The sequence below is a fragment of the Aethalodelphis obliquidens genome, unplaced genomic scaffold (assembly GCF_003676395.1).
Source record: "Aethalodelphis obliquidens isolate GAN/ISIS:26980383/991018 unplaced genomic scaffold, ASM367639v1 scaffold3, whole genome shotgun sequence".
Classification (NCBI taxonomy): domain Eukaryota; kingdom Metazoa; phylum Chordata; class Mammalia; order Artiodactyla; family Delphinidae; genus Aethalodelphis; species Aethalodelphis obliquidens.
Window position 1 is genome coordinate 49,205,632 of NW_020837947.1, and position 24,873 is coordinate 49,230,504.

The following is a 24,873-nucleotide window of genomic DNA, read 5'->3' on the forward strand; positions in this document are numbered from 1 at the left end:
ATCACTGCCTCTACAAGGAAAAAGGCAGTGCCACCAAAGTGTCAAGCTTTATTGTTCCTCTGCTCTGTCTACTTCCTGCTGCCCCAGGAGCCCGGCTGGCTGGGACTCTGAGCCCAGGTCCTGGGCCTCCCTTGCCCTTCCCAGCACATGCTGGAGCTCAGCTCGGGCCCGACACAAGCCCTTGGCCTCCTGCACGTGGAAGAGATAGAATGCACCCGCCCCCAGCACCAGTCCTACACTGGGGGTCCAGAGCAGTACAGCAACTTCCCTGATCTCTCCTCCAGCTGCCAGGGCACACAGCAACGCCAGGAGAAGAAGCCCTAGACCAATCACGTAGCCAGCGATGGTGGCCCACCAGCGACCTTGAGCCATGCCCTGGTCCAGTTCTGTCCAGGCCTCCCGTAGCACACTGATCAGCGGAGACCTCTCTGCTGGTCCTAGAACAAAGCGGGACAGTGGGGAGGGAGAGTGAGGGTCTGAGGGAGGGATGGGGCTGCCCCATGGGGAAGGGCCAAGGAAAAGGATGGGGCTGACTCACCATGGGTAGGGCTGGGGTTGTGCTGGGGGGGGCTGTGTCTCACACACAGAGTAGCCATCAGCGCCTCATGATCGGAGAGGGGGCTGCCGCCGTGAGGCTCGTGGCCTGTAGTAGTTCTGAGAGTCTTACAGAAGATGTATAGCCCAGACACCGCCTAGAAAAAGAGCCAGAGAGAAATTTCTGAGAGCGCCTTTCCCAGAGAACCAGTTCCTGGCTATCCCATTCTCCAGCCGCCACTGATAAAGACTAGACTAGTTGGACAAAGAATCAGCATAGGCTGATATGCCATGAAGAGAGACAGAGACTGAAGGCACATTGCAGGGAGACGTCTGACCTTATAAAGCACGTAGTCAATACGGATACCCAAGGGGAACTGCTCTAGCTCCTGCCGGTTGACGTAGCAGTTCTGCGGTACCATCGTACAGCCTTCTTCAGGGCCCTAGGTGAAGAGTGGGCTTGAATGAGGATGCAGGGGGAAGGAGGAGGGAGAGAGGCTGAGGATGTAGGTGGGGAAATAATCAGGCAGGTCCTCACCTTGAAGTCCCGAGTCTCCAGATAGGCATCCTGCAGTCCCGTCCACTCCTTCAGCAGGCGGAAGCCCAGGTCCTTTGGGTGCAAGTTGAGGTCCCCACACAATAGAACCACATCAGCTTTCTTGGACGTGTGGCTGGGGGAACCAAGATGGTAAGGCAGGAACTCTTCCCTCACCAGCTCTGCCCTAAAAGTGGGGCCTTAGCCACCCTCAGTTCCTGGACCCCATCCCACTTCCCCTGTCAAGCCCAGGCTCACACACTGGATGAACTGGGCCAGTTCCCAAGCTTGGGCCACACGATGTGCTAGGTAGATGTCCTTCTGTCTATTGTACTCGGCATGGAGCTGAACAAGATAGAGGAGATAATTGCAGATGAGACTGAGGGTCCCAAGGGCAGGAGTAAATCAAGCTTGCATCTGTCACTTGGCACGCTGCTTGGTAAAATATGTGTGAACCTTGCCTACTGGCCTTGGGAGATCCTGCTGCCACGCCTCACCCCAAGGCAGCCTGGCTAAAGGAGGAGTCCCATCTTCTCCCTCCCAGGACCAGGACGCCTGTCCCAGCCTTAAGCACTGCCGCCCTCACTCACATGGGTCACGTAGGCGTTGAGCACCAATCCACCCAGACGGAGCACCAGCAGCCCCACGGCCTTCCCACAGAACCAGTCACCGTGGTGGATCTGTAGGCAGGAGGGGGCGGGAACTCAGGGCACTGCTACCCTCTTTCTGCCCATCCCCTGCAGCCCTAGGAAGGCCACCTCCTTTACCATGTGTCACAGGGCGGCGGGGTGGGGAAGGGACGTGGAAGAGGTCAGAGGTCAGGCTCACCATGTAGGGGTAGCCATTGAGGGTGAAGACGTGCTGGGTGAATTCCTGGATTGGGTGTTTGGAGAAGACACAGAGACCACTGCCAATGATGCCACTGAAAAGCCAAGTCCTAGTCAAGAGCCACAAAAGCAAGGAGAGAAATACCCAGCCCCCTCCCCCTCCCTCGTCTCCCAGCTCTTATCAGCTACTGTTTCTCCCTCTGCTGCTGTTACCACCCCAGATCAAAGCTCAAAGAGACGGCATTTACGTGGGCGAACAGGATGGCCTGATGATAAATCTGATGAGCTGAAGAGCTAGGTCTTCCTCATTCCACCTTCTCCTGCTCCCACACTCAGAAGAGAGGGCGCTGGGGCAGAGGGAGGCGGGCGCAGGAAGCACGGGGAAGGGCTGGCTGGCAGGGCCCAGGGCCTCCAGCTCTGAGATCAGGCTTCGGGGCCAGTGGGCTTCTCACCTCCTGAAGTAGTGTGCTGCTGGGTAGGCGGGGAGCAGCTTCTGCCTCAGGTACTGGAAGTCCTGCTCGCTCCACACCTGAGGGGAGGGGTGACGATACCTGCCGGTCCTTCCCCCAGGGCGGGAGCCCCCGCCCGCGCCCCAGCCGCCCCCACTCCCGCCGGGCTTCCACACCAGCTCCGCGCGGCCCCACCTCCTCCAGGAGAGCTAGGTCGAAGCTCTCCCTGTTCAGAAAGTCTCCCAGGCGCTTAACGCGGTCGGCCCGGTGCTTGCTCAGGTAGGGAATGCCCCTGAGAACGAAAAGCGCAGGGGAGGTGACGGCTGGGGCCAGGCGCGGGCCCCGGAGGTAGGGGTTGCCCCGCACCCCGAGGGTGTAGGGCAGGGGAGCGCCGTGGGCTGGCTGTGCGAAAGGCCTCCTGCCTCTGGCGAGGGGGACGGCGGCCCCAGACCCGGGTCGGCGGGCGCACTCACCAGCAGTTGAGGTTAAAGACCTTCAGTCGCAGGGAGAAGTTGGGCTTCATGGCAAGGACGCTCGGCGGCGCGGGACGGCTCGGCCTCCGCAGCGACGGTCGCGTTCGGGACAGCGGCGGGCGGGCGGCCTTCCCCGCGGGGAACCGCGCACAGGTGCTCGCCCTACTCCCGCTCTCCCGGGAAGGCCGCGGCCCCGAAGTGCCCGCGCCCGGGGACTGACTCCCGCGTTACCCGGGCAACCGGCCGGCTGGCCCCAACCTGGCTGCGCGGCAACCCGGAAAGGCGATCTGCGGTGAAATCAGGCGCTGACTGGAGGCGACTACCGCGCTGGAGGACCCTGGGCTTGGGGTCCCAGGGGAGGTCCGTGGATGAGGGGGGCGGCGGCGGCGAACCACGCTGACGCACGCTAGGCGTGGGGTCCCTGTTCCTTTTCTCCGAAGCTCGTCGCTGGTGGCGGCCGCCCGCGCGCCCTCTCCAGCCTCTCGAACGCCTCAACAGCAACAGGCACAAAGTTGAGGAAAGGCCGGACCTTCGCCGACCGCCCCGCCCCCGGCCCCCTCCTTCCGGCGAGCGGCGGGGGCGGGGCCGCGCGGTTGCCCTGGCGACGCGCTATGTTTGTGAGCCGAGGAGTCCTTGCGCGCAGCCATGGCGAGCAGCTCGCAGACGCCGCCCGAGCAGCCGCTGCAGGTGAAGGTGGTGGGGCTCTTCAAAAGCTCCAGCTTTCAAATTGCGAAGAGCGCCGCTGAGGTAACCGCGAAGAAACCACAAGGGCGGGAAGGCCCGTCCCGCTTCCGAGTCGTGCGCCTCCTGGTGGCGGGGGTCGAGGTTCAGGGAGGGGATGTCCCGGCCGGGGTGGGCTGTCTCTGGATGGATATCTGCGTGCAGAGGGCGAGGGCCGGTCCAGGCGGGAGTTACACTTCGAGAAGGGCTACCTTTAAAGAGAGATCCGAGCGAAGGAATCGTTCAGAACCTTTTTGGGAATAACACACATTTTATCCCACGTTAATTTTTTTTTTTTTTTGCGGCACGCGGGCCTTCCTACGTTAATTTTTAACTGAAATTATAGATTTTAAAACTTTGTGAAAAAAATGTTACCATATAACTAGCTGATTTTTTTACAAACTCCTTTCCCAAGTGATTTTTGAAAACTATTCATTCGGGGAGGGTTTTTGTTGTTTTTCTTTAAAGTTTCTATAGCAGTCACTGCATTCCAGTTGAATTAGGTGCTTATGGGATTTCTTAACAAATGACCCACAAGTGCTTTAGAGACTACAGACATTTCTTTGTAAACATGCAGAACAATGTAAAATGAAAAACACTTTAAGTAACTGGAAGAATTAGGCCAGGTCAGTAATGCCGCAGCATTCCTACAACCCGAATGCAGGAGAAATGTAGAAGTGTATAAAATGTTGAAATGTAAAATTCAGCACTTCTTTGGGGTTTGGCCAAGCTTCTCTCCTTCAAAACCCCAATAGGCTCCAGGACAATGCCTTATTCATGTCTGTACCTCCCAAAGTACCCAGCTGGATACTTGAAACAAAATGTTCCCAAATAGAATTAATCTTAAGAAATTCCTAACTTCTTACCTGCTCCAAGTCCACAGAGTTACAGTGTGAATTTAAATCAAGTCAGGAAATAGTGACTAATTTGTGAAATAGGTAAAGTTTACATTAAGATGAAGAGAACAAGTGATAAGAAGTCTGTGAAAATGATACATGGATCATTAAAAGAAGTAGAAATTATGGACTGTGTTAGCTGGGCTGATAGGATCAGCAAAGTTATATGGTTCAAATTGTATTTAATAAGTGTGAGGGATTTTTTTCCTCTTGTTTTTCTTAGCTCCTTTTCTGAAGGCATATGTTTTCTCCACACTGTAGAGAAGACGTTGGCATATTTTTTTTCCTGTAAAGTCCACATATAAAATTATTAGGCCTTTGGAACCATAGGTTCTCAGTCATGACTACTCAACTGTGTCCTTGTGCAAAAGCAGCCACAGACAGTATGTAAATGAATGGTGGTTTTCCAATAAAACTTCTATTATGGACACTGAAATTGGACTTGCATATAATTTCACAGGACATGAAATGATTCTTCTTGTGATTCTTTTTCAACTGTTTAAAAATCTAAAAATTATTCTTAGTTCTCAAGTCTTACCAAAACAGGCAGTGGTCCAGCTTTGGCCTGCTGGCCACAGTTTGCCAACCCCTGTTGCAGAGGACACTAAGTCAAGCAAACAATGTCTTTATTATATTAATAATGTTAATTTTCACTTTCTTAAGTTTTGCCTACCATAGCTCTATTTGAATATGAAAATATATGAATGTAAATTCAGTTAGTTCTGTTAATAAAGGATCCTTGAATATATTTCCAACATGATCACTTGTGAGCAATCCCTGATGCCTAATTAACTGAAAGATTTAGATTTATAAGGAGTATTACATAATGTAGTCCCTTCTGGAACAAATTATGAAGAAAGCATGATTAAGTATGCTTAATTTGAAAACTATTGGGCTTATTAGTTATTCCAGATGGTCCCTCAGAAACAGCAGTCATCCTGTACGACTGCCTCAGACAGAGCACAGACGCTGGAATTGAGAAAAAGGACACATCAGCTGTTGGTTGGGTACAGCAGACTAAGAAGGAAATGGCCAGATTGCTGTTGCCCTCTTCTGCTACCCCTGGTCCCAAAGCAGGGTACACTCACATCCTGGCTTTCTCCCCCTTGGACTGTCCACCCTGGGTGAAGCACGCCAAGTCAGTGTCCCCTTAGACCACAACAGAAGTGGCCAGATGACACTTTTCCCTTGTTGGTCCATTTACTTCTCAGACTTGCTCAGAAAGGTGATGCCTAACTGTTACTGCCTCAACTGTCTTCCCTTGCTTTAGGAGGAGGCAAAGTGTAACATAACAGGAACCAAAACTTTTTTTTTTGACAGATGTTGTTAACCAGTAAGAATTTTCTCTGATTCATATAGACAAAACAAAATACATTAAGTCAATACATGCTTAATGTCTAGACCAAAACACATTTAATATTTACTTCTCTTTTTCCCAAGGGGTATAACCACAACAATATCCTTTTGGTCATTCTCCATATGTCAGTGAATTAAAGCAATAACATTTATTTTAGTTAAAAGTATCCATAGAGGGGCTTCCCTGGTGGCGCAGTGGTTGAGAGTCCGCCTGCCGATGCAGGGGACACGGGTTCGTGCCCCGGTCCGGGAAGATCCCACAAGCCGCGGAGCGGCTGGGCCCGTGAGCCATGGCCGCTGAGCCTGCGCGTCTGGAGCCTGTGCTCCGCAACGGGAGAGGCCACAGCAGTATGAGGCCCCCCAACCTCAAGAAAAAAAAAAAAAAAAAAAAGTATCCATAGATCCACTGAGGTTTAGTAAGAGTTTAATTTAGGGAAAAACTGGTCCTAAAAGAACATGGCAGGTCACAGAACTATTGGCATAAACTCACTTGTACATTTGTTTATGCAGTTGCTATGTGTGGATGGTCCACTATGTACCAAATACTGAGGCCAGTGGGAAACTAAGACATAGTCTTTGCCCTCAAGGAGCTTATTCTCTTCAGATGAGAGACCAATTAGTATGGACTGGGGAGGGACTTACTGGAGGTAAGCATAGGGGCCTCTGGAAGCTGGCGAGGGGTATCTAAGCCAGACTGTGGCTTGGGTGTATGTTGCATAAAACTTCCTGAAGACCCCATAAAAACTGGGGGCAATGATTTCTACTTTAAAAGAGAACTTACTCTAAAATAATTATTCTATTTTGAAACCTAGAGTCTGAAGAGTAATTATCCATCCAAATTTGAAGACCCTATAATAGTTCCTGTTCAAGAATTTGCATGGGATCAATATCTACAGGAGAAAAAAAGGGTAAAGGATATTTGGGGTGTGGGAAATGAGCCAAGTTTTGCCTGATTTATTTACATATGCATTGGTTTGGAAAAACTGAAGCAGTAATTTTGATACAACTAGATTTTATTTCTCTAAATTACGTACTTTTCCTAAATTATTTCAGTCATTTTACCCAGCTGATTTTAAGAAAGAGTCAAACATTTACAGAATTTTCTTTTGGAAAGCATGTGATAAAGGTAAGTTTTAAACTCTCAGTGCTGCTATTTACTCCTGCCGATGGCTACCCCTCTTTCCTGGCATATCACTTACTCATACTTCCTGTGACACCCGGGCACTCAGGTTACTGTGGCCTGGCACTCTTTTTGGCCCTAACTCTGGAAGGTTTCAGTGGTGTCCAGCACAGATATAGCAGGGGAGCATGTAGGGTTGCCTAGGGGAGCTCTGATGGTAGGCGCCAACTTCCCACAGGGTAGCCGTGTCCTAATGGACGCTTCCTTCTCTGCATTCTCCCCCCTAACAGTACCCTTGGAGAACTCCAGACCCTAAGGCTGGCAGAGCTTATCCAGGGATGGCAGATTGGTTTCCTCTTGGGTGCCATCCCTGATTAACTGGTAGTGCTGCCTGGAACATGTGGCATCCTGGCTCAGATACAGCTCACGTTGGGGGGCAGACTAGAATGGGTACGCCTCCTGCTTGTCACCCTTGGCCTAGTCCTGTGGAGAGTCCCAGTCCTGGCTTCCCTGCCCAACCGCATCTCTCAGTGGCTGAGGAGATCCCATTTCCCCTGACCAGAGCAGTTTTGATTGTCCTGTGCTAGATTGCACAAAGATGTCCTGTGATTTACCATGCAGATAGTGCTGCTTTACTTCACTCTCTGCTCAGTCACATGAACGGTGCAAGACTGAGTCAGGAATACCGTATGTTAAGTCTCATACCATTTTCACAGCCACAGTACATTTTCATTATATAATTCAAACAGAACCATAACAAACACTTACCTATGGTGCTTATTATATGCCAGGCACTATTCTAATGACTTCTATAAATATTAACTCTAATCATTACAACAACTAGGGTGACCAGTGGTCCTGGTTTGCCTGGATCTGAGGGGTTTGCTGGAATGCACGAATTTCAATGCTAAAGCTGGGACGGTCCTTGGCAAATTCAGACAGTTGGGCACCCTAACGTAAAACAATATGTTTTTCTTCATTTTTATCATCAAACTTCCTAAACTGCCTATCGTATCGTGCTCTCCACCTACAGGAGAGCCATGATTTCATGCTTCGTGGTTTGCACCCACTCCTCTTCCATATTCCCACCATACTCTGAAACACTGGTGTGGATTCCATTCTGCAGTTTCTGACCCTTGTCAGCCTGAGTTGCTAACCTTGAGCTGTTTTGTGTTCTCTTCCTTCTGCTTTTCTCATGGGGCCTGAATGAGGCTTCCTAGGTCATCAATGCTGCTTCTTCCCACATATCCTTAACTCCTGTCTTTCTTTTCTTCCTTCCCCCTCCTTCATCTCCTGGATACTTGCCACCTTAACCTCTTCTTCCTCTTCAGGCCAGCTTTTTGTTCTCCTTTCACATAAGCATTGTCTTATGTTATACATAGTGCTTCTTAGCACATTTGAGGTTAGTTTGCACTGGCCTCAGTGCCTCAGTATAATGTAATGCCAACCATGAGGGATGGCTTCAGAGCCTTTGGGAAGGCCCTTTTTCCCCCTCCAAAAAAAGGCAACATCATACATCTTAGTGCTGGAAAGCCCTGGAAAACATCGGGTCCAGCCTGCTATCTTAAGGCAGGCGATGAGGGCTCCTCATGTATAGAAGACACCCAGACAAGGCACGTAATTTTCAGCCTCCGAATAAAGTGTACCTGCTACTGCATTTCTCCTACCAGGCTAGCTAAAATATCCACAATTAAACTTTCCCTCCCCTTTTTAAAGTTTTGTGTCCTGTAAAATGTGAGAACCCTGATGAGTTTCAACATTCCAGGGAGTACTGACCCATAGGCTCAGCGATTGACAGTTCAGCATGAACAAGTTTAGGAAGTGAGGAATCTGAAGCGAGCTCCTCCTGAGAGAAGAGCGGGGAATGGAGCACGCTGGCAGCTGAAGGCAAACCGTTCCCCAAACCGGCGTTTCTCCAAGTGCGGTCTCCAGACCAGCCGCAGCAGCAGCGTCCCATGGGATGTTGTTAGAAATGCAGATTCTCAGGCCCCACCCCAGAATCAGAAACTTGGGGTGGGGCTCAGGAAACTAATTCTGACTGCCCACTAAAATTGGAGAACAGCTGTCCCAGATGGTGCGTGGCTTTGCCAGGACTGGCACCGGGTAATAACAAACCAGATCTACTCAGAGGCCACATTATTCAGTGGCCACACACTGAGGGTTAGGAGGTTGGCTGGCAGTGCTGCATGGATAAAAACACCAATGCACTTCATTCTTAGGGGCTTAGGGCTTAAAAGTGTTAAGGAGGGACTTCCCTGGTGGTCCAGTGGTTAAGACTCTGCACTTCCACTGCAGGGGGCACAGGTTTGATGCCTGGTCGGGGAACTAAGATCCCACATGCTGCGTAACCAAAAAATAAATAAATAAATTACTTGAGTTGAAAAAAAAAAAATTGTTATGGAAGGTGAGTTCTCTTCCTCACGGCCCCTGGTGTGCCCCGCAAACTGCTGCTGGCCCTCAGGAGGCATTTCCTCACCTGGTCTGATTTCCCTCCATCAAAAAAGCGTTCTTTCCATCCTTCCCATTGAAAACCATGTCTTATTTAGGACCCCTAACCAACTATGCCTACAGTAAAATGTGCTTCAGAAATGAAGCTAAAAGATTGCATTTTGTTTTCAAATTAATATAACAAGTATGCTATGCACACAGACTTTTATTACCAGATTACCATCTGTTTTCTAAGATCGTACCATTTTAAAGATCACTGTTAGGTCATTCTTTGATTTCAACACCATCAGAGTCTTGAAAATGTTCTTAAATTCCCTTTGAGAGCAAAATTCTGAAAGACGGCAAAAAAAACATTTTAAAGATTCAGTCCTAGGGTTGATTCAAGCTCTGGCTTGTGGGTTTAGCTAAGTTCCCCCCATCCCTACCCCCAACCCCCACTACATTTTTTTGGTCCTTTTCCTTTACAGGAACTTAAGAAAGAAATCTGGGAATATTCTTCCTATGTGATGTGTTTTATTAACGATCAGCTCCTGGGTGATGCACTTGATCTTCAGAAATGGGCCCACAAAGTGTGGGATATAGTTGACTTTAAGCCTCCTGCACTTTACGAAGCACTTACTATGGATTATTCTGCCAAATTCTTAAGAGACACGAAGGCAAGTTGCACTAATTTTTTAAAGGAGAATAGTGGAATCTTTGAGCATTTACATTGATTGACCATTAATTACTGATAACCTAGCAAAGGGAATATAAAAGAGTAAGAGACTAGGTTAAGTTCTCAATGACCTTATGATCCAGTTGCAGAGGATTCATGGCAGGGCTTGGCTTGGTGGTGTGTAAAGCAAGCCTGTCTTGCAGCAGGCAGAGGGCACCCGGAGAAGGTCATCCCGTTCAAACATCTACTCCCCGCTAGAAGCGTATATGCATTAATTATCATCTATTTAAAAATATTAAGACCTTCCCCCTCAGAGAAGGTCAAGCCTATCCTTCATTCACCTTTAGCATGAAATATTTTAATTAATACTTTCTAACACCTAAGTGACAGCTACTGCACTAGAGAATGGCAAGTTTGAGAAGGTGATGTTTTAAAGCATGACACATAGTTGTCAAGAGCAGGACTAGACAAGCTATGGCACTGGGGAGGTTTCCAATGGCAGAGGACAGCTAGGAAGCGTGAGGTCCAGAGAGCAAGAGACAGCCATCAGGGTGGAATGGCAATAGAGGTAAAAGTATGTAATTTTGCTCAGAAACCTTGTAGCCAACAGCTACCACATGCTGAAAATTATTTCACGCCCATGGTGGCCTGTGCCTACATAAAGACCCAGTGCTAGGATCTGAGTTGTGCAAAGGCAAAGACCTTGTCTCGTTCACCCTTGTTCAACCACTGACTTGAACAGAATCTGAAACACTGGAGGTGCTCAGTGAATATTTTGTTGAATAAACAATGCACTTGGAAAATGCTTGAAACTCTAGGGTGTGGGGAGGAAGTTAACATTCATAGCAGTTCATTCCCAAAGGGTCAGGAGTCTAGAAGTACATGGTGTACTCTGGGAATGGCAGGGGACAGCAGGGAGGCCAGAATTAGTGGGAAACGACACTGGGAAAATGAGAATCAGTCAGGATTCTTGGTGCCAACAGTACCAAGCTGTTCTCACTAACTTGAGGAGAAAAAGTATGTATTAAAAGGATGTTGGGGGGGCTTCCCTGGTGGCTCAGTGGTTGAGAGTCCGCCTGCCGATGCAGGGAACACAGGTTCGTGCCCCAGTCTGGGAAGATCCCACATGCCGCGGAGCGGCTGGGCCCGTGAGCCATGGCCGCTGAGCCTGCATGTCCAGAGCCTGTGCTCCGCAACGGGAGAGGCCACAACAGTGAGAGGCCCACATACTGCAAAAAAAAAAAAAAAAAGGATGTTGGTAACCTCACAATTGACAGGAAAGCTGGAGAACCAGCTTTGGAAAGCAGGCAGGAACCAAGGGAGACCTGGCAGCAGGAAAACATGGCCAGAGTCATGCCCCAGGAATGTGCAGCCAGGATGCTGCCATGGGTGCCCAATGGCCCTAATGCTGCCTTCACCGAGCATAACTTCTCAGCTCTCCTTGGGTCTTTGTCACTTCCTAGACATCTAAGGCCCCGGGCAGGAGCACCTGACTAGTTGAGCCCAGGTTATATCCCCACACCCTGGCTCACACGTAGCGGGGAAAGAGAGGAGGTTCTCCGGAGGCTGGTGCAACCTTGTGAGGAGTTTCTCAAATAGGAAAGGTGCTTAGATGTTTAAAAAAAACAAACAACAAACAAACCCCGAAACCAGATCCACTAGAGAAAGGTTGAACTTACTGTCCACTCTTAACCAGTTAGTTAGATTTCATCCAGAAGGAAGTAAGCCAACAGAACTTTTCATCAAGAGTATGACAACATCTTCTTTGGTGTTTCGGAAAAAATTTTAGGGCTGTGACCAAACAGGGTACAGTGGGGAAAGCTTGGTGGCAGGGCGGCCATTTGGAAATCTGCTATAATAGTGTGAGCTAGAAATAATGACAGCCTGAATTAATTAGTGGCAGTAAGGAGAGAGGACCCAGATTCCGGAGAAAATCCTTGGATTTTTTGCACAGAGGCTAGATTTTTTGTGCTGAGTAAAACCCAGGGACTTGTTTACTTCTGGTTTGGAACGATATAGCAGACAATTAGGTTTGGCTGCTAGGTGACATTATCTTGTGTCACAGTCACTCTCTTTTCATTAGAATTTTTAGAATTATCTACTCTTAACAACCACATAAAGATAATATATTGATGCCCAGGGAAGTTTAATGATGTCTGAATGCACTCACTCACTTCAGAAATCAATTATGACTTGCAATATGTCCTTTTTCCTCCTAAGCCTATGAAGTTTACTATACTATGCCTCTTATTCTAAAGTTATAATATTCTTTTATAATTAAGAACTTGTAGTACAGAAGCTTAGAGGCACAAACAATTAATTATAATAAGTATGGATGTAATACTTCATTCCTGGATGCCAGATATTACAATACTATTTCAGTCTTTTAATTTATAAAAAAGCTTAGAGCGACATAAAATAATGATAGTGATACAACTAAAAGTGATTTCATTTATGCCTCCTAGACTCTTAAGAAATAGGGCAGGGCAAATTATGTACTTGTTAAATCAGGCAGCATTTTTATATATGAGAATGGTGCCTAAGAGTTGAAATGTATTCCATTAGATGTGTTCTGCTCCCTAAATGAATGCTACTGTGATGGACAACAGTGTTTTCACTTTGATGCCTCTTTGTAGGGCTAGACAAGGGCTCACAAATGTTAGTTGTCTCTACCAGAAAGTATGTCAATTGAAAACAAGAGCTGGGGGTATCTGGGAGTATGAGGTCATGAATGAAATAACTCAAAAGCACATCATCCTCTCTTTCCTACCCCTGGTATGGTACCTCCTATTCATATAGTGGCCTTATTTTCCTGCTCAGAAAGACTATGGCCTGGCTCTGCTCAGCTAATCTGTGCAGTCTCTGAAAATCCAGAACACACAGTAACCAAATCCATGGGCTCATGTTGGATCTTTTCCCAGAATTACTCAGGAAAGAAAAGAATTCCCAGTCTGCTGCTTTTTCCAGAGGGAATGACCAGTGTTCCTTTCCACACCCAGTTTGTGATGCAGTGGATATATAGGCCATGTGCTGTCAGTCTTGTGTGATAGGTTAATGTGATTCAGAGCTTTACCACTTAAGGGTTTTAAAAAGCATGTTATTTAGGTAGTAAAATTTTGGTATAATGAAACAAACATCCTTAAGTCATTCTTTTAATTTTGCTGTTACATTATCTACTGTTAATGCTGTCAATCATCTTATCACTGAAAACATTATTCTATTATATTTTTGGTCATTTCTAAAACTTTCTGCTAAAACACTGACCTGCATTACCTTCTTCTCTCTAATTTTAATAGCATGATTTTGTGTTCTTGGACATTTCTATTGATTTTTATCCAATCGGAAGATTGATTTTTGAGGTAAGAGGTTTTTGGTTGTTGTTTTTTAATAAGTTGGGGGGAGTGACAATCTCTGTCAAAATGTTAAGTTTTTAATCTATGAAACCTTTTCTCTTTATTTTTAGCTGTATTGTGATGCATGTCCCAAAACATGTAAAAATTTTCAGATCCTGTGCACAGGAAAAGCAGGGTTTTCCCAAAGTGGCATCAGGCTACATTACACAGGTTCCATTTTTCATCGAGTGGTACGGAATGGTTGGATACAAGGAGGAGGTGAGTTTAAAAGCTTAAATACAACTTAGTTGCAACATTAAATCAAAATGTCCAAACTTTTGTTTATCTGCCTTTGTGAAATTCATACAGAATTAGATATATTTAATATTAGATGTTACATATATATTTAAAGGATGTTTTATATGGCCAAATGATGAATTAAGATATTCATACTTTTTAAAAAAATTCCCTGATTTTTAAAATAAACAAATCTAAAGTGTGTCACCAGGAATATTCCAGGTTAAAAAGTAATACAAGCAAGTAGGATAGAGCAGAAGCAAGAAGAACTACAATCCTGCAGCCTGTGGAACGAAAACCACATTCACAGAAAGATAGACAAGATGAAAAGGCAGAGGACTATGTACCAGATGAAGGAACAAGATAAAACCCCAGAAAAACAACTAAATGAAGTGGAGATAGGCAACCTTCCAGAAAAAGAATTCAGAATAATGATAGTTAAGATGATCCAGGACCTCAGAAAAAGAATGGAGGCAAAGATCGAGAAGGTGAAAGAAATGTTTAACAAAGACCTGACCTAGAAGAATTAAAGAACAAACAAACAGAGATGAACAATACAGTAACTGAAATAAAAAATACACTAGAAGGAATCAGTAGAAGAATAACTGAGGCAGAAGAACGGGTAAGTGACCTGGAAGACAGAATGCTGGAATTCACTGCCGTGAAACAGAATAAAGAAAAAAGAATGAAAAGAAATGAAGACCAAGAGACCTCTGGGACAACATTAAATGCAACAACATTCACATTATAGGGGGTCCCAGAAGGAGAAGAGAGAGAGAAAGGACCTGAGAAAATATGTGAAGAGATTATAGTCGAAAACTTCAGTAACATGGGAAAGAAAATAGCCACCCAAGTCCAGGAAGTACAGAGAGTCCCAGGTAGAATAAACTCAAGGAGAAACATGCCAAGACACATAGTAATCAAATTGACAAAAATTAAAGACAAAGAAAAATTATTAAAAGCAACAAGGGAAAAACGACAACATACAAGGGAACTCCCATAAGGTTAACAGCTGATTTCTCAGCAGAAACTCTACGAACCAGAAGGGAGTGGCATGATATATTTAAAATGATGAAAGGGAAGAACCTACAACAAGATTACTCTACACTGGCAAAGATCTCATTCAGATTTGATGGAGAAATCAAAAGCTTTACAGACAAGCAAAAGTTAAGAGAATTCAGCACCACCAAACCAGCTCTACAACAAATGCTAAAGGAACTTCCCTAAGTAGGAAACACAAGAGAAGAAAAGGACCTACAAAAACAAACCCAAAACAATTAAGAAAACAGTAACAGGAACATACATATTGATAATTACCTTAAATGTGAATGGATTAAATGCTCCAACCAAAAGACACAGGCTTGCTGAATGGATACAAAAACAAGACCTGTATATATGCTGTCTACAAGAGACCCACTTCAGACCTAGGGACATATACATATTGAAAGTGAGGGGATGGAAAAAGATATTCCATGCAAATGGAAATCAAAAGAAAGCTGGAGTAGAAATACTCGTATCAGATAAAATACACTTTAAAATAAAGAATGTTACAAGAGACAAAGAAGGACACTACATAATGATCAAGGGATCAATCCAAGAAGATACAACAATTATAAATGTATATGCACCCAACATAGGAACACCTCAATATATAAGGCAAATGCTAACAGCTTTAAAAGAGGAAATCAACAGTAAAACAATAATAGTGGGGGACTTTAATACCTCACTTACAGCAATGGACAGATCATCCAGACAGAAAATTAATAAGGAAACACAAGCTTTAAATGACAAAATACACCAGATAGATTTAATTGATATTTATAGGACATTCCATCCGAAAACAGCACATTACGCTTTCTTCTCAAGTGCACACGGAACATTCTCTAGGATAGATCACATCTTGGGTCACAAATCAAGCCTCAGTAAATTTGAGAAAATTGAAATCGTATCAAGCATCTTTTCCAACCACAACACTATACGATTAGAAATCAGTTTCAGGGAAAAAAATGTAAAAAACACAAACACATGGAGGCTAAACAATACATTACTAAATAACCAAGAGATCATTGAAGAAATCAAAGAGGAAATCAAAAAATACCTAGAGACAAATGACAATGAAAACATGATGATCCAAAACCTATGGGATGCAGCAAAAGCAGTTCTAAGACAGAAGTTTATAGCGATGCAATCCTACCTCAAGAAACAAGAAAAATCTCAAATAAACAATCTAACCTTAAACCTAAAGGAACCTGAGAAAGAACAACAAACAAAAGCCAAAGTTAGTAGAAGGAAAGAAATCATAAAGATCAGAGCAGAAATAAATGAAATAGAAACAAAACAATAGCAAAGATCAATAAAACTAAAAGCTGGTTGAGAAGATAAACAAAATTGATACACCTTTAGCCAGACTCATCAAGAAAAAGAGGGAGAGGACTCAAATCAGTAAAATTAGAAATGAAAAAGGAGAAGTTACAATGGACACCACAGAAATACAAAGCATCATTAAGAGACTACTACAAGCAACTCTATGCCAATAAAATGGACAACCTGGAAGAAATGGACAAATTCTTAGAAAAGTATACCCTTCCAAGACTGAACCAGGAAGAAATAGAAAACACGAACAGACCAATCACAAGTAATTAAATTGAACCTGTGATTAAAAATCTTCCAAAAAACAAAAGTCCAGGACCAGATGGCATCACAGGTGAATTCTATCAAACATTTAGAGAAGAGCTAAAACCCATCCTTCTCAAACTTTTCCAAAAAACTGCAGAGGAAGGAATACTCCCAAACTCATTCTACAAGGCCACCATCACCCTGATACCAAAACCAGACAAAGATACTACAAAAAAAGAAAATTACAGAATAATATCACTGATAAATACAGATGCAAAACTCCTCAGCAAAATACTAGCAAACAGAATCCAACAACACATTAAAAGGATCATACACCATGATAAAGTGGGATTTATCTCAGGGATGCAAGGATTCTTCAATATATGCAAATCAATCAATGTAATACACCATATTAACAAATTGAAGAATAAAAACCATATGATCATCTCAATAGATGCAGAAAAAGCTTTTGTCAAAATTCAGCACACATTTATGATAAAAACTCTCCAGAAAGTGGGCATAGAGGGAACCTACCTCAACGTAATAAAGGCCATATATGACAAACCCACAGCAAACATCATTCTCAATGGTGAAAAACTGAAAGCATTTCCTCTAAGATCAGGAACAAGACAAGGATGTCCACTCTCACCACTATTATTCAGCATAGTTTTGGAAGTCCAGCTACGGCAATCAGAGAAGAAAAAGAAATAAAAGGAATACAAATTGGAAAAGAAGAAGTAAAACTGTCACTGTTTGCAGATGACATTATACTATACATAGAGAATCCTAAAAATGCCACCAGAAAACTACTAGAGCTATTCAGTGAATTTGGTAAATTTGCAGGATACAAAATTAATGCACAGAAATCTCTTGCATTCCTATACACTAACAATGAAAGATCAGAAGGAGAAATTGAGGAAACAATCCCATTCACCATTGCAACAAGAAGAATAAAATACCGAGGAATAAACCTACCTAAGGAGGTAAAAGACCTGTACTCAGAAAACTATAAGACAGTAATGAAAGAAATCAAAGATGACACAAACAGATGGAGAGATATACCATGCTCTAGGATTGGAAGAATCAATATTGTGAAAATGACTATACTACACAAAGCAATCTACATATTCAATGCAATCCCTGTCAAATTACCAATGGCATTTTTTACAGAACTAGAACAAAAAAGCTTAAAATTTGTATGGAAACACAAAAGACCCCAAATAGCCAAAGCAATCTTGAGGAAAAAAAAAACGGAGCTGGAGGGATCAGACTCCCTGACTTCAGACTATACTACAAAGCTACAGTAATCAAGACAATATGGTACTGGCACAAAAACAGAAATATAGATCAATGGAACAGGATAGAAAGCCCAGAGATAAACCCACACACCTATGGTCAACTAATCTATGACAAAAGAGGCAAGGATATACAATGGAGAAAAGACAGTCTCTTCAATAAGTGGTGCTGGGAAAACTGGACAGCTACATGTAAAAGAATGAAATTAGAACACTCCCTAACACCATACACAAAAATAAACTCCAAATGGATTACAGACTGAAATGTAAGACCGGACACTACAAAACTCTTAGAGGAAAACATAGGAAGAACACTCTTTGACATAAATCACAGCAAGATCTTTTTTGATCCACTTCCTAGAGTAATGGAAATAAAAACAAAAATAAACAAGTGGGACCTAATGAAACTTCAAAGCTTCTGCACAGCAAAGGAAACCATAAACAAGACGAAAAGACAACCCTCAGAATGGGAGAAAATATTTGCAAATGAATCAACGGACAAAGAATTAATCTCCAAAATATATAAACAGCTCATGCAGCTCAATATTAAAAAAACAAACAACCCAGTCAAAAAATGGGCAGAATACCTAAATAGACATTTTTCCAAAGAGGACATACAAATGGCCAAGAGGCACATGAAAAGCTGCTCAACATCACTAATTATTAGAGAAATGCAAATCAAAACTGCAATGAGGTATCACCTCACACTGGTTAGAATGGGAATCATCAGAAGATCTACAAACAACAAATGCTGGAGAGGGTGTGGAGAAAAGGGAACCCTCTTGCACTGTTGGTGGGAAATGTAAAATTGATACAGCCACTATGGAGAACAGTATGGAGGTTCCTTAAAAAACTAAAAATAGAATTACCATATGACCCAGCAATCCACTACTGGCCATATACCCAGAAAAAACCATAATTCAAAAAGACACATGCACACCCCAGTGTTCACTGCCGCACTATTTACAATAGCCAGGTCATGGAAGCAACCTAAATGCCCATCGACAGATGAATGGATAAAGATGTGGTGCATATATACAATGGAATATTATTCAGCCATAAAAAGGAACGAAATTTGGTCATTTGTAGAGACATGGATGGACCTAGAGACTGTCATACAGAGTGACGTCAGAAAGCGAAAAAGAAATATCGTATATTAAGCCATAGAATCTAGAAAAATGGCACAGATGAACAGTTTGCAAGGCAGAAATAGAGACACAGATGTAGAGAACAAATGTATCGACACCAAGGAGGGGAAAGCAGGGAGGCGGGGGTTGTGGTGGGATGAATTGGGAGATTGGGATTGATATATATGCACTAATATGTATAAAATAGATAACTAATAAGAACCTGCTGTATTAAAAAAAAATTCAAAAATTAAGAAAAAAGGATAACATTTTTTTAACCAAAAGATAATTTTAAATGCTCACCTAAAAAAAGGTGTATGTAGAAAATACAGTGCTTTTAAGAAACATACTAAAGGTGGGAATTTGAAAACAGAATGAAAGAAAAACAGCTTATTTCTCACCAACGATGTTACATTGTTACAACTGCAGTAAGATCTAAAGCATTTTGGTCTGCATCTTTGCTTTCCATTCAGGTCAGTCCTTTGGCTTTACACAGACTAGGTGCCTGATTAGCAGCACAAAATTCAATTTTGGAGGCTTTTTAGGAGATATCCCATAGGGAGCAATCAGGCAGCAATTTAAAATTAATTGGCTTAGTGTGGAAGGCGATTTGCTTGAACTTGATGAAATATGCAGGGGCTTAAATTAATAATGTTTCATTATTTTTCTATAATCTGGAACATTCTGAGGCTGATAAGGAGGAAAATGTAGATTTAATCCAAGTATCTTGTATGTAAATCAACTGTTTTTTCCTCAGTTTCTCTAAGATATCACCAATACTGTTTTCTAACCTTATTATTTTTCACTTTATATAGTATTCATCTTCATATGTCAATATACATAAACACATAAAATGTTCAGGGTCTGCCTAATTTTTCATCATAGTGCTATGCCAATTTAATTAATTTCCCATTGGTGAACATTTAGACTGTTCTCCATTTTTTGTTAGTATAAAACAATCCTCAAGAGGGCCCATATCGGGACTTCCCTGGTGGCGCAGTGGTTAAGAATCTGCCTGCCAATGCGGGGGACATGGGTTTGAGCCCTGGTCCGGGAAGATGCCACATGATGCGGAGCAACTAAGCCTGCCCCCACAACTACTGAGCCTGTGCTCTAGAGCCCGCGAGACACAACTACTGAGCCCGCGCACCACAACTACTGAAGCCCACGTGCCTAGAGCCTGTGCTCTGCAACAAGAGAAGCCACTGCAATGAGAAGCCCGTGCACCGCAGCGAAGAGTAGCCCCTGCTCACCACAGCTAGAGAAAAGCCCGAAGCCCGAAGAGTAGCCCCTGCTCACCACAGCTAGAGAAAGCCCGAAGCAGCAACGAAGACCCAACGCAGCCAAAAAAAAAAAATTAATTAAAAAAAATAATTTTAAAAAAAAGGGCCCATATCAGTGTCTCCTGATACTTAGTTCAGTGTTGACTCTGATGTGTTTGGCTTCCGGAGGCTGTGTTCTTCTTTGTTTTGCTTTTGGCTAGACCTCCCCTCACCGCTGTGAGCCCCAGAGCAAAGTTTGGGAAAAGTAGGCCATGTTACTTGTCTATTTATTTGAAGTAAAATTTCCAAATAGTAAGTGTATAGGTCTCAGGTCATGGTTTCAGATCACAAGGCAGGGATGTTTAAGGACAGTTTGCAAAAGAAATTCTGGTTACTAAATTCAAATCCAAACTGATACATACAAGTTGTACCATGCTGGATAAGGCACTTGTCATCTCTGAATAAGTTTCTTAATCATAATTATAATATCACAGGTTGTGGTGAGGATTCAATGACATGGTATATTGAAAGTGCCAAGCTTTTTAAGTATTCTCTTCCTTCAGATGTCAGATTCCCACAGGGCTGTGAGTAGAATTTCGGAGTACAGGAGCTAAGTGTGGTTTGGTGTTGTGCCTTAGGATGCTTCCAGGCACTATTGCTCGCCCTTTGGGACCAACAGGCCCCACACAGCCGTCCTTCTCCCCCCAAGCCCATCTCATCTTCTGACCTCTCCCTCTTGCTCACTCTGCTCCACACATTAGGCTCCTTGCTGTTCCTTAGCACATCAAGCATATGTGTGCACTGAGGTCTTTTGTCGTTTCTTTTGCCTGAGATATCTATACCCAGCTATTCCTCCATGTATGCCCTTGCATCGACCCCTGATCTGTTTCTGATTTTTGCTGAGTTTATCTCAGCAGGGACTACATGACCACCCTATTCAAAAACTGCCACCTTCCTCTTCATATACCTCTCCTCACCCCCTTCTCTGCTACTCTCCTATCCCCTTACCCAGCTTTATTTTTCTTCCTAGCACTTTTCACCACTGGACATACTATTAATATTTCTTTGTTAACTGATTTATTGTCTGTTTCTTTTCACTAGAATATAAGTTCCATGTGGGCAGAGATTTTTATCTATTTTGTTCAATGTTATATCCTCAGGTTGGAGAACAGTGCCTGGCATATAGTAGATGCTTTTTAAGAATTTGTTAAAAGAATGAATGAATGAATGGATAGTTAAACAGGAAATATATATTCTGTTCATTTCTGAAGTATGAAGTTAATGAAGATACCAAGTTATGAAGCCACTTTGGCAGTTATTAAGCCTCTTTGTGGCTCCCATAGCCCTACTGCCTTTAGAAGGATCTCTTGAGATATAGTTTAATACATTTTATCATCATCATGGTCATCAGAATGATGGTAAAGATGATAATGAGAGGATACATTCCATAAGTGTGTGATGCTGCACAATAATAATGGCCACTAATGAAGGAGCATGACACTCTGCCAGGCACCACACCATGTGCTCTCCCTACATGACTGCCTTTAACCCTCAGAACTACTTGGGAGGCACTTCCCATTATCCCTGTCTATATAGATGAGGAAACAGTTTTGGAAAAGGTAACCAACATCAAGATTGAAATCAAAATCATCTGACTTTGAAGTTTACTTTTAACCACTATTCTGCATTGCTGAATTTGTTGCCAGAAGTATAGAAATATTAGATATCCAAAGCTGAATTCAAGGGGGTGGGTTATGGACACAAAAAATATTAAATACTGATTGAAATGGTGTCAATATAAAATATTCACCTGGGAGATCTAAAGCAAAGGGCAAGAGTAATGGCAGGTGTTAGAGACAGAGGGCAAGGGAGTGTCACTGGTATTTACATAAGTTGGCAAGGGAGGGGAATCACCTGGGCAGATTTGCCTGAGCTGAAGGAACTGGTGCTAGAGGACATTCAAGTTCCACACATCTGGATTTAGCCTGGGGCTACTGCAGCAGGCTCCTGAGAATAGCCATAGGCTGGGGGTGAGTGGGAGGGTGGGGGCAGAAGTATCAGGCAGAGTAGTTGGAGACTTAAGGTTTATCAGTTAACTTCTGAACCAGCTTTATGAATAGTATAATTTAAATGCTATATGCCCCTGTCCTGCATAAATTCTCTCCCCATGCTTGCATCAGATTTCTTTAAAATAGCACAGACTCTTTTATTATAAAGTACTCATATTGAGTTTAAATGGCACAGTCCTTCAACAGTTATTTATTGCACACTATTCAAGGAGGGTGGTCTACAGAGCTCAAGGAAGTAAAGGGGGTGATGGGGAAAACACAGACCTCAGAGACCTCTAGTTTCATTAAAGCTAGCTTTGCTTCCCTGGTAGCTGTGAATTGATAACATAACTTGTGCATGGAGGATTTTTATAGTAGGATCATTGCCTAAGCCAATGTATGCATATAATGCATATCATGTGAAACAAGTCCTATAAATATCATTTTTAAAAAACCTCATTATATTACGAAGGAACTTCTTTTCTAAAATACCAGATACATGAGTTATATCACCATAGGGCAAGGAATAAAAATTTGAACATTAATTCTTTTTAGAGTATCTATTTTTATTCTTGCGTTAAAAAGACCTTACTGTTCCTATTTCATCCTCTCAGCTTAATCTTTCCATTTTTCTGAAAAGCAAGATGTATCATGGAATAACTTGTGAAATAAGCAGAATTTATATGAACACACACTCTTTAAATCGTGACCACAATTATAATTTAATACTTCATCATTTCAAAGGTTTTGCATTAAATTTAACTTATTTCAGAGTTATGAGGGGAAAAAATGGGATCATAAATGTAAAACTACTTACAAAATACAAGTGAAATCATTATAGAAATATTTTCATGGTATAGATATTAAACAATTAGGTAACTTACTCTAGTTATTGTTATAAGTGGAATCATAAAGCATTCTTTCCCTGCCATTACTGTATTTTCTTTTTTAGTCTCAGAATGTTAATGTTTATTTATTGCTGTTTCTCAGATATAGTTGCTGGAAAAGGAGATGGTGGAGAGTCAATTTATGGACCAACATTTGAAGGTATGTATCTTTAAATTTTGTCAGTCACATTTTAATTGATTATTCAAATTTAACAGGACTGGATGATTTCACAACCCCAAATTAGATAGTGTTTGGGGTAATATACTACAAGTACACATACTAAAAGTGGGAATTTAAAATAGGGTAGGTGGGAAGGCATCCCAGTCCAGTTCAGTACAGCTTTGTACATAAAATTTTTCACTTGCCTAATTATGTTATTTCTTTAGGATAAGTTTCTAGAATTAGGATTGTAGGGGCAGAAGGGAATTTATATTTTTAAGCCTTGTACTTTGCCATGCTCACACTTAGAATTGGTACCTTGATAATCATCCTACTAAGACTGCTGTTGGGGATTCTGGAAAGATGATAGTGGTGGTGGCATAGTTCTTTAATTTTTTGAAATCCCAACATAAATACAGACCAAAAAAATTAGATAGGAAAACTAAAGACCCATGGATAACACAACAAAACTAGGTGACAAGGTATCTACATGAATTCCAAATATAAACAGGTAAGGACAAACTACCAACAGCCACAAAATCTGCATGGTATCAGCATGTATGTGAGAGAAAGCAGGGCATCTGACAGAGCTGAGAATATAAAACTCCACAATAGGCAATAGCAGTTGAGTGCACGGAGCCCCTTATAAGGCTTGAGGAGGCTGGAGCAGTCTAACCTCTGCGAACTCTCAAAACCGATCTGAAAGGCCTCTCTTTCAGGAAGGAAGAAGTGCTGGGAATGGAATAAAAATTATGCAGGTATCGGGACAACAGTGATAAAGAGGGAAAGGCAACAGAGTCAGGAAATCTCAGAAAGCAAGTTGCCACACAGCTGAACAACACATGAAAATAGCAGAAGAGGGAACTTTGTGAAGTTAGGAAAACTACCTTCCTTCTAAAGCCACACCTACTTCTAAACATTGAGGAATACTAATTTTACATAAAACTAAAGTTGCATTAAAAAGTAGCAGAAATTTTCATGATTATTTAAGAAAAAAAAAAAAAAGAGCACAGTAACATCGCTACAGATAATGAAAGTACCCTAGAAAGAAGGCTCACAGAACAGAGCAAAACTGTAACAATTTCAAAACGAGCTAAAAGACATGAAGACAATGATATAAGACAGGAAAGAACTCATAAATCAAAATGAGGAAGCTTTAGACATGAGGTTACAGAACTAGAGAAAAGAATTAACAATAAAAGAAAATTTCAGAAATGAACAAATTAGAAGGAACACAAGACCAAATAGGCAGTCCAGTGGTTAAGACTCTGCCCTTCCAATGCTGGGGGCATGGGTTCAATCCTCGGTTAAGGAACTAAGATCCTACATGCTATGTGGCATAGCCCAAAAATAAAAAAATAAGAGAAGTAGAAGGCAGAAGAAGGAAATTTTTTTTAAACCAAAAAGAGATGAAGAAAGCTAAAAAGGATTTACAAGAAAGTGATAAATACTAAAGATAGAAAGAGAAGATCCAGCAAACAGATGATAAGTATTCCTAAGGAATTAAACCAATGGAAGGGAACGGAACAAACACTAAGAATTATAATTAAAGAAAACTTTCCTGAAATAAAAAAGGATTTGATATTCTATATTTTGTTTTGGGTGGTGATTACACAACTATACCCAACTGTCAAAATGCATCAAAGTGAACATCTAAGACATATGCATTTTACTGCATGTTTATACCTCAAGTAAAAATATCTGCTTAAAAACTTGAAACTACTTACTGAAAGAACACACAGGTACCGGACAATACTGAACCAGAACAACCAACACCAGACATATTTTACTAACGTTATTAGATATTAAAGAAAAAGAAGAAAATTCTTTGGGCAG

At 42.7% G+C, this 24,873-nt stretch overlaps 2 protein-coding genes and 1 long non-coding RNA gene across 6 annotated transcripts in view; 1 reads left to right on the top strand and 2 right to left on the bottom strand.

The window, feature by feature from the left end:
* Positions 1 to 31: 31 nt before the first annotated feature.
* SMPD2 (sphingomyelin phosphodiesterase 2) lies at positions 32 to 3,467 on the bottom strand. Its single transcript, XM_027088970.1, has 10 exons — positions 2,819 to 3,467; positions 2,541 to 2,637; positions 2,349 to 2,425; positions 1,898 to 1,991; positions 1,660 to 1,749; positions 1,332 to 1,414; positions 1,073 to 1,205; positions 873 to 977; positions 539 to 692; positions 32 to 437 (listed from the first exon to the last, which is right to left on the bottom strand). The coding sequence occupies exons 1-10, from the start codon at positions 2,866 to 2,868 to the stop codon at positions 49 to 51; spliced, it is 1,272 nt and encodes a 423-aa protein (XP_026944771.1). The 5' UTR covers positions 2,869 to 3,467; the 3' UTR covers positions 32 to 48.
* Positions 3,432 to 24,873, top strand: part of PPIL6 (peptidylprolyl isomerase like 6) — a 34,136-nt gene continuing 12,694 nt past the window's right edge. For 2 of the 4 annotated variants that reach the window (XM_027088989.1, XM_027089001.1), the window contains exons 1-6: positions 3,450 to 3,565; positions 6,603 to 6,698; positions 9,826 to 10,014; positions 13,310 to 13,372; positions 13,477 to 13,624; positions 22,981 to 23,037. In XM_027088989.1, the coding sequence (XP_026944790.1) occupies positions 3,464 to 3,565; positions 6,603 to 6,698; positions 9,826 to 10,014; positions 13,310 to 13,372; positions 13,477 to 13,624; positions 22,981 to 23,037 (655 nt within the window). In that variant the 5' untranslated portion in view covers positions 3,450 to 3,463. Of the gene's footprint in view, positions 3,566 to 6,602; positions 6,699 to 9,825; positions 10,015 to 13,309; positions 13,373 to 13,476; positions 13,625 to 22,980; positions 23,038 to 24,873 lie in introns of all 4 variants that reach the window. The other 2 variants (XM_027088980.1, XM_027088996.1) reach the window with 2 other exon arrangements.
* LOC113610690 (uncharacterized) overlaps positions 3,639 to 24,873 on the bottom strand; it is a 41,320-nt gene continuing 20,085 nt past the window's right edge. Inside the window, exon 3 of the long non-coding RNA XR_003429172.1 lies at positions 3,639 to 3,750. This is a non-coding gene — a long non-coding RNA (uncharacterized LOC113610690). The remainder of the gene's footprint in view (positions 3,751 to 24,873) is intronic.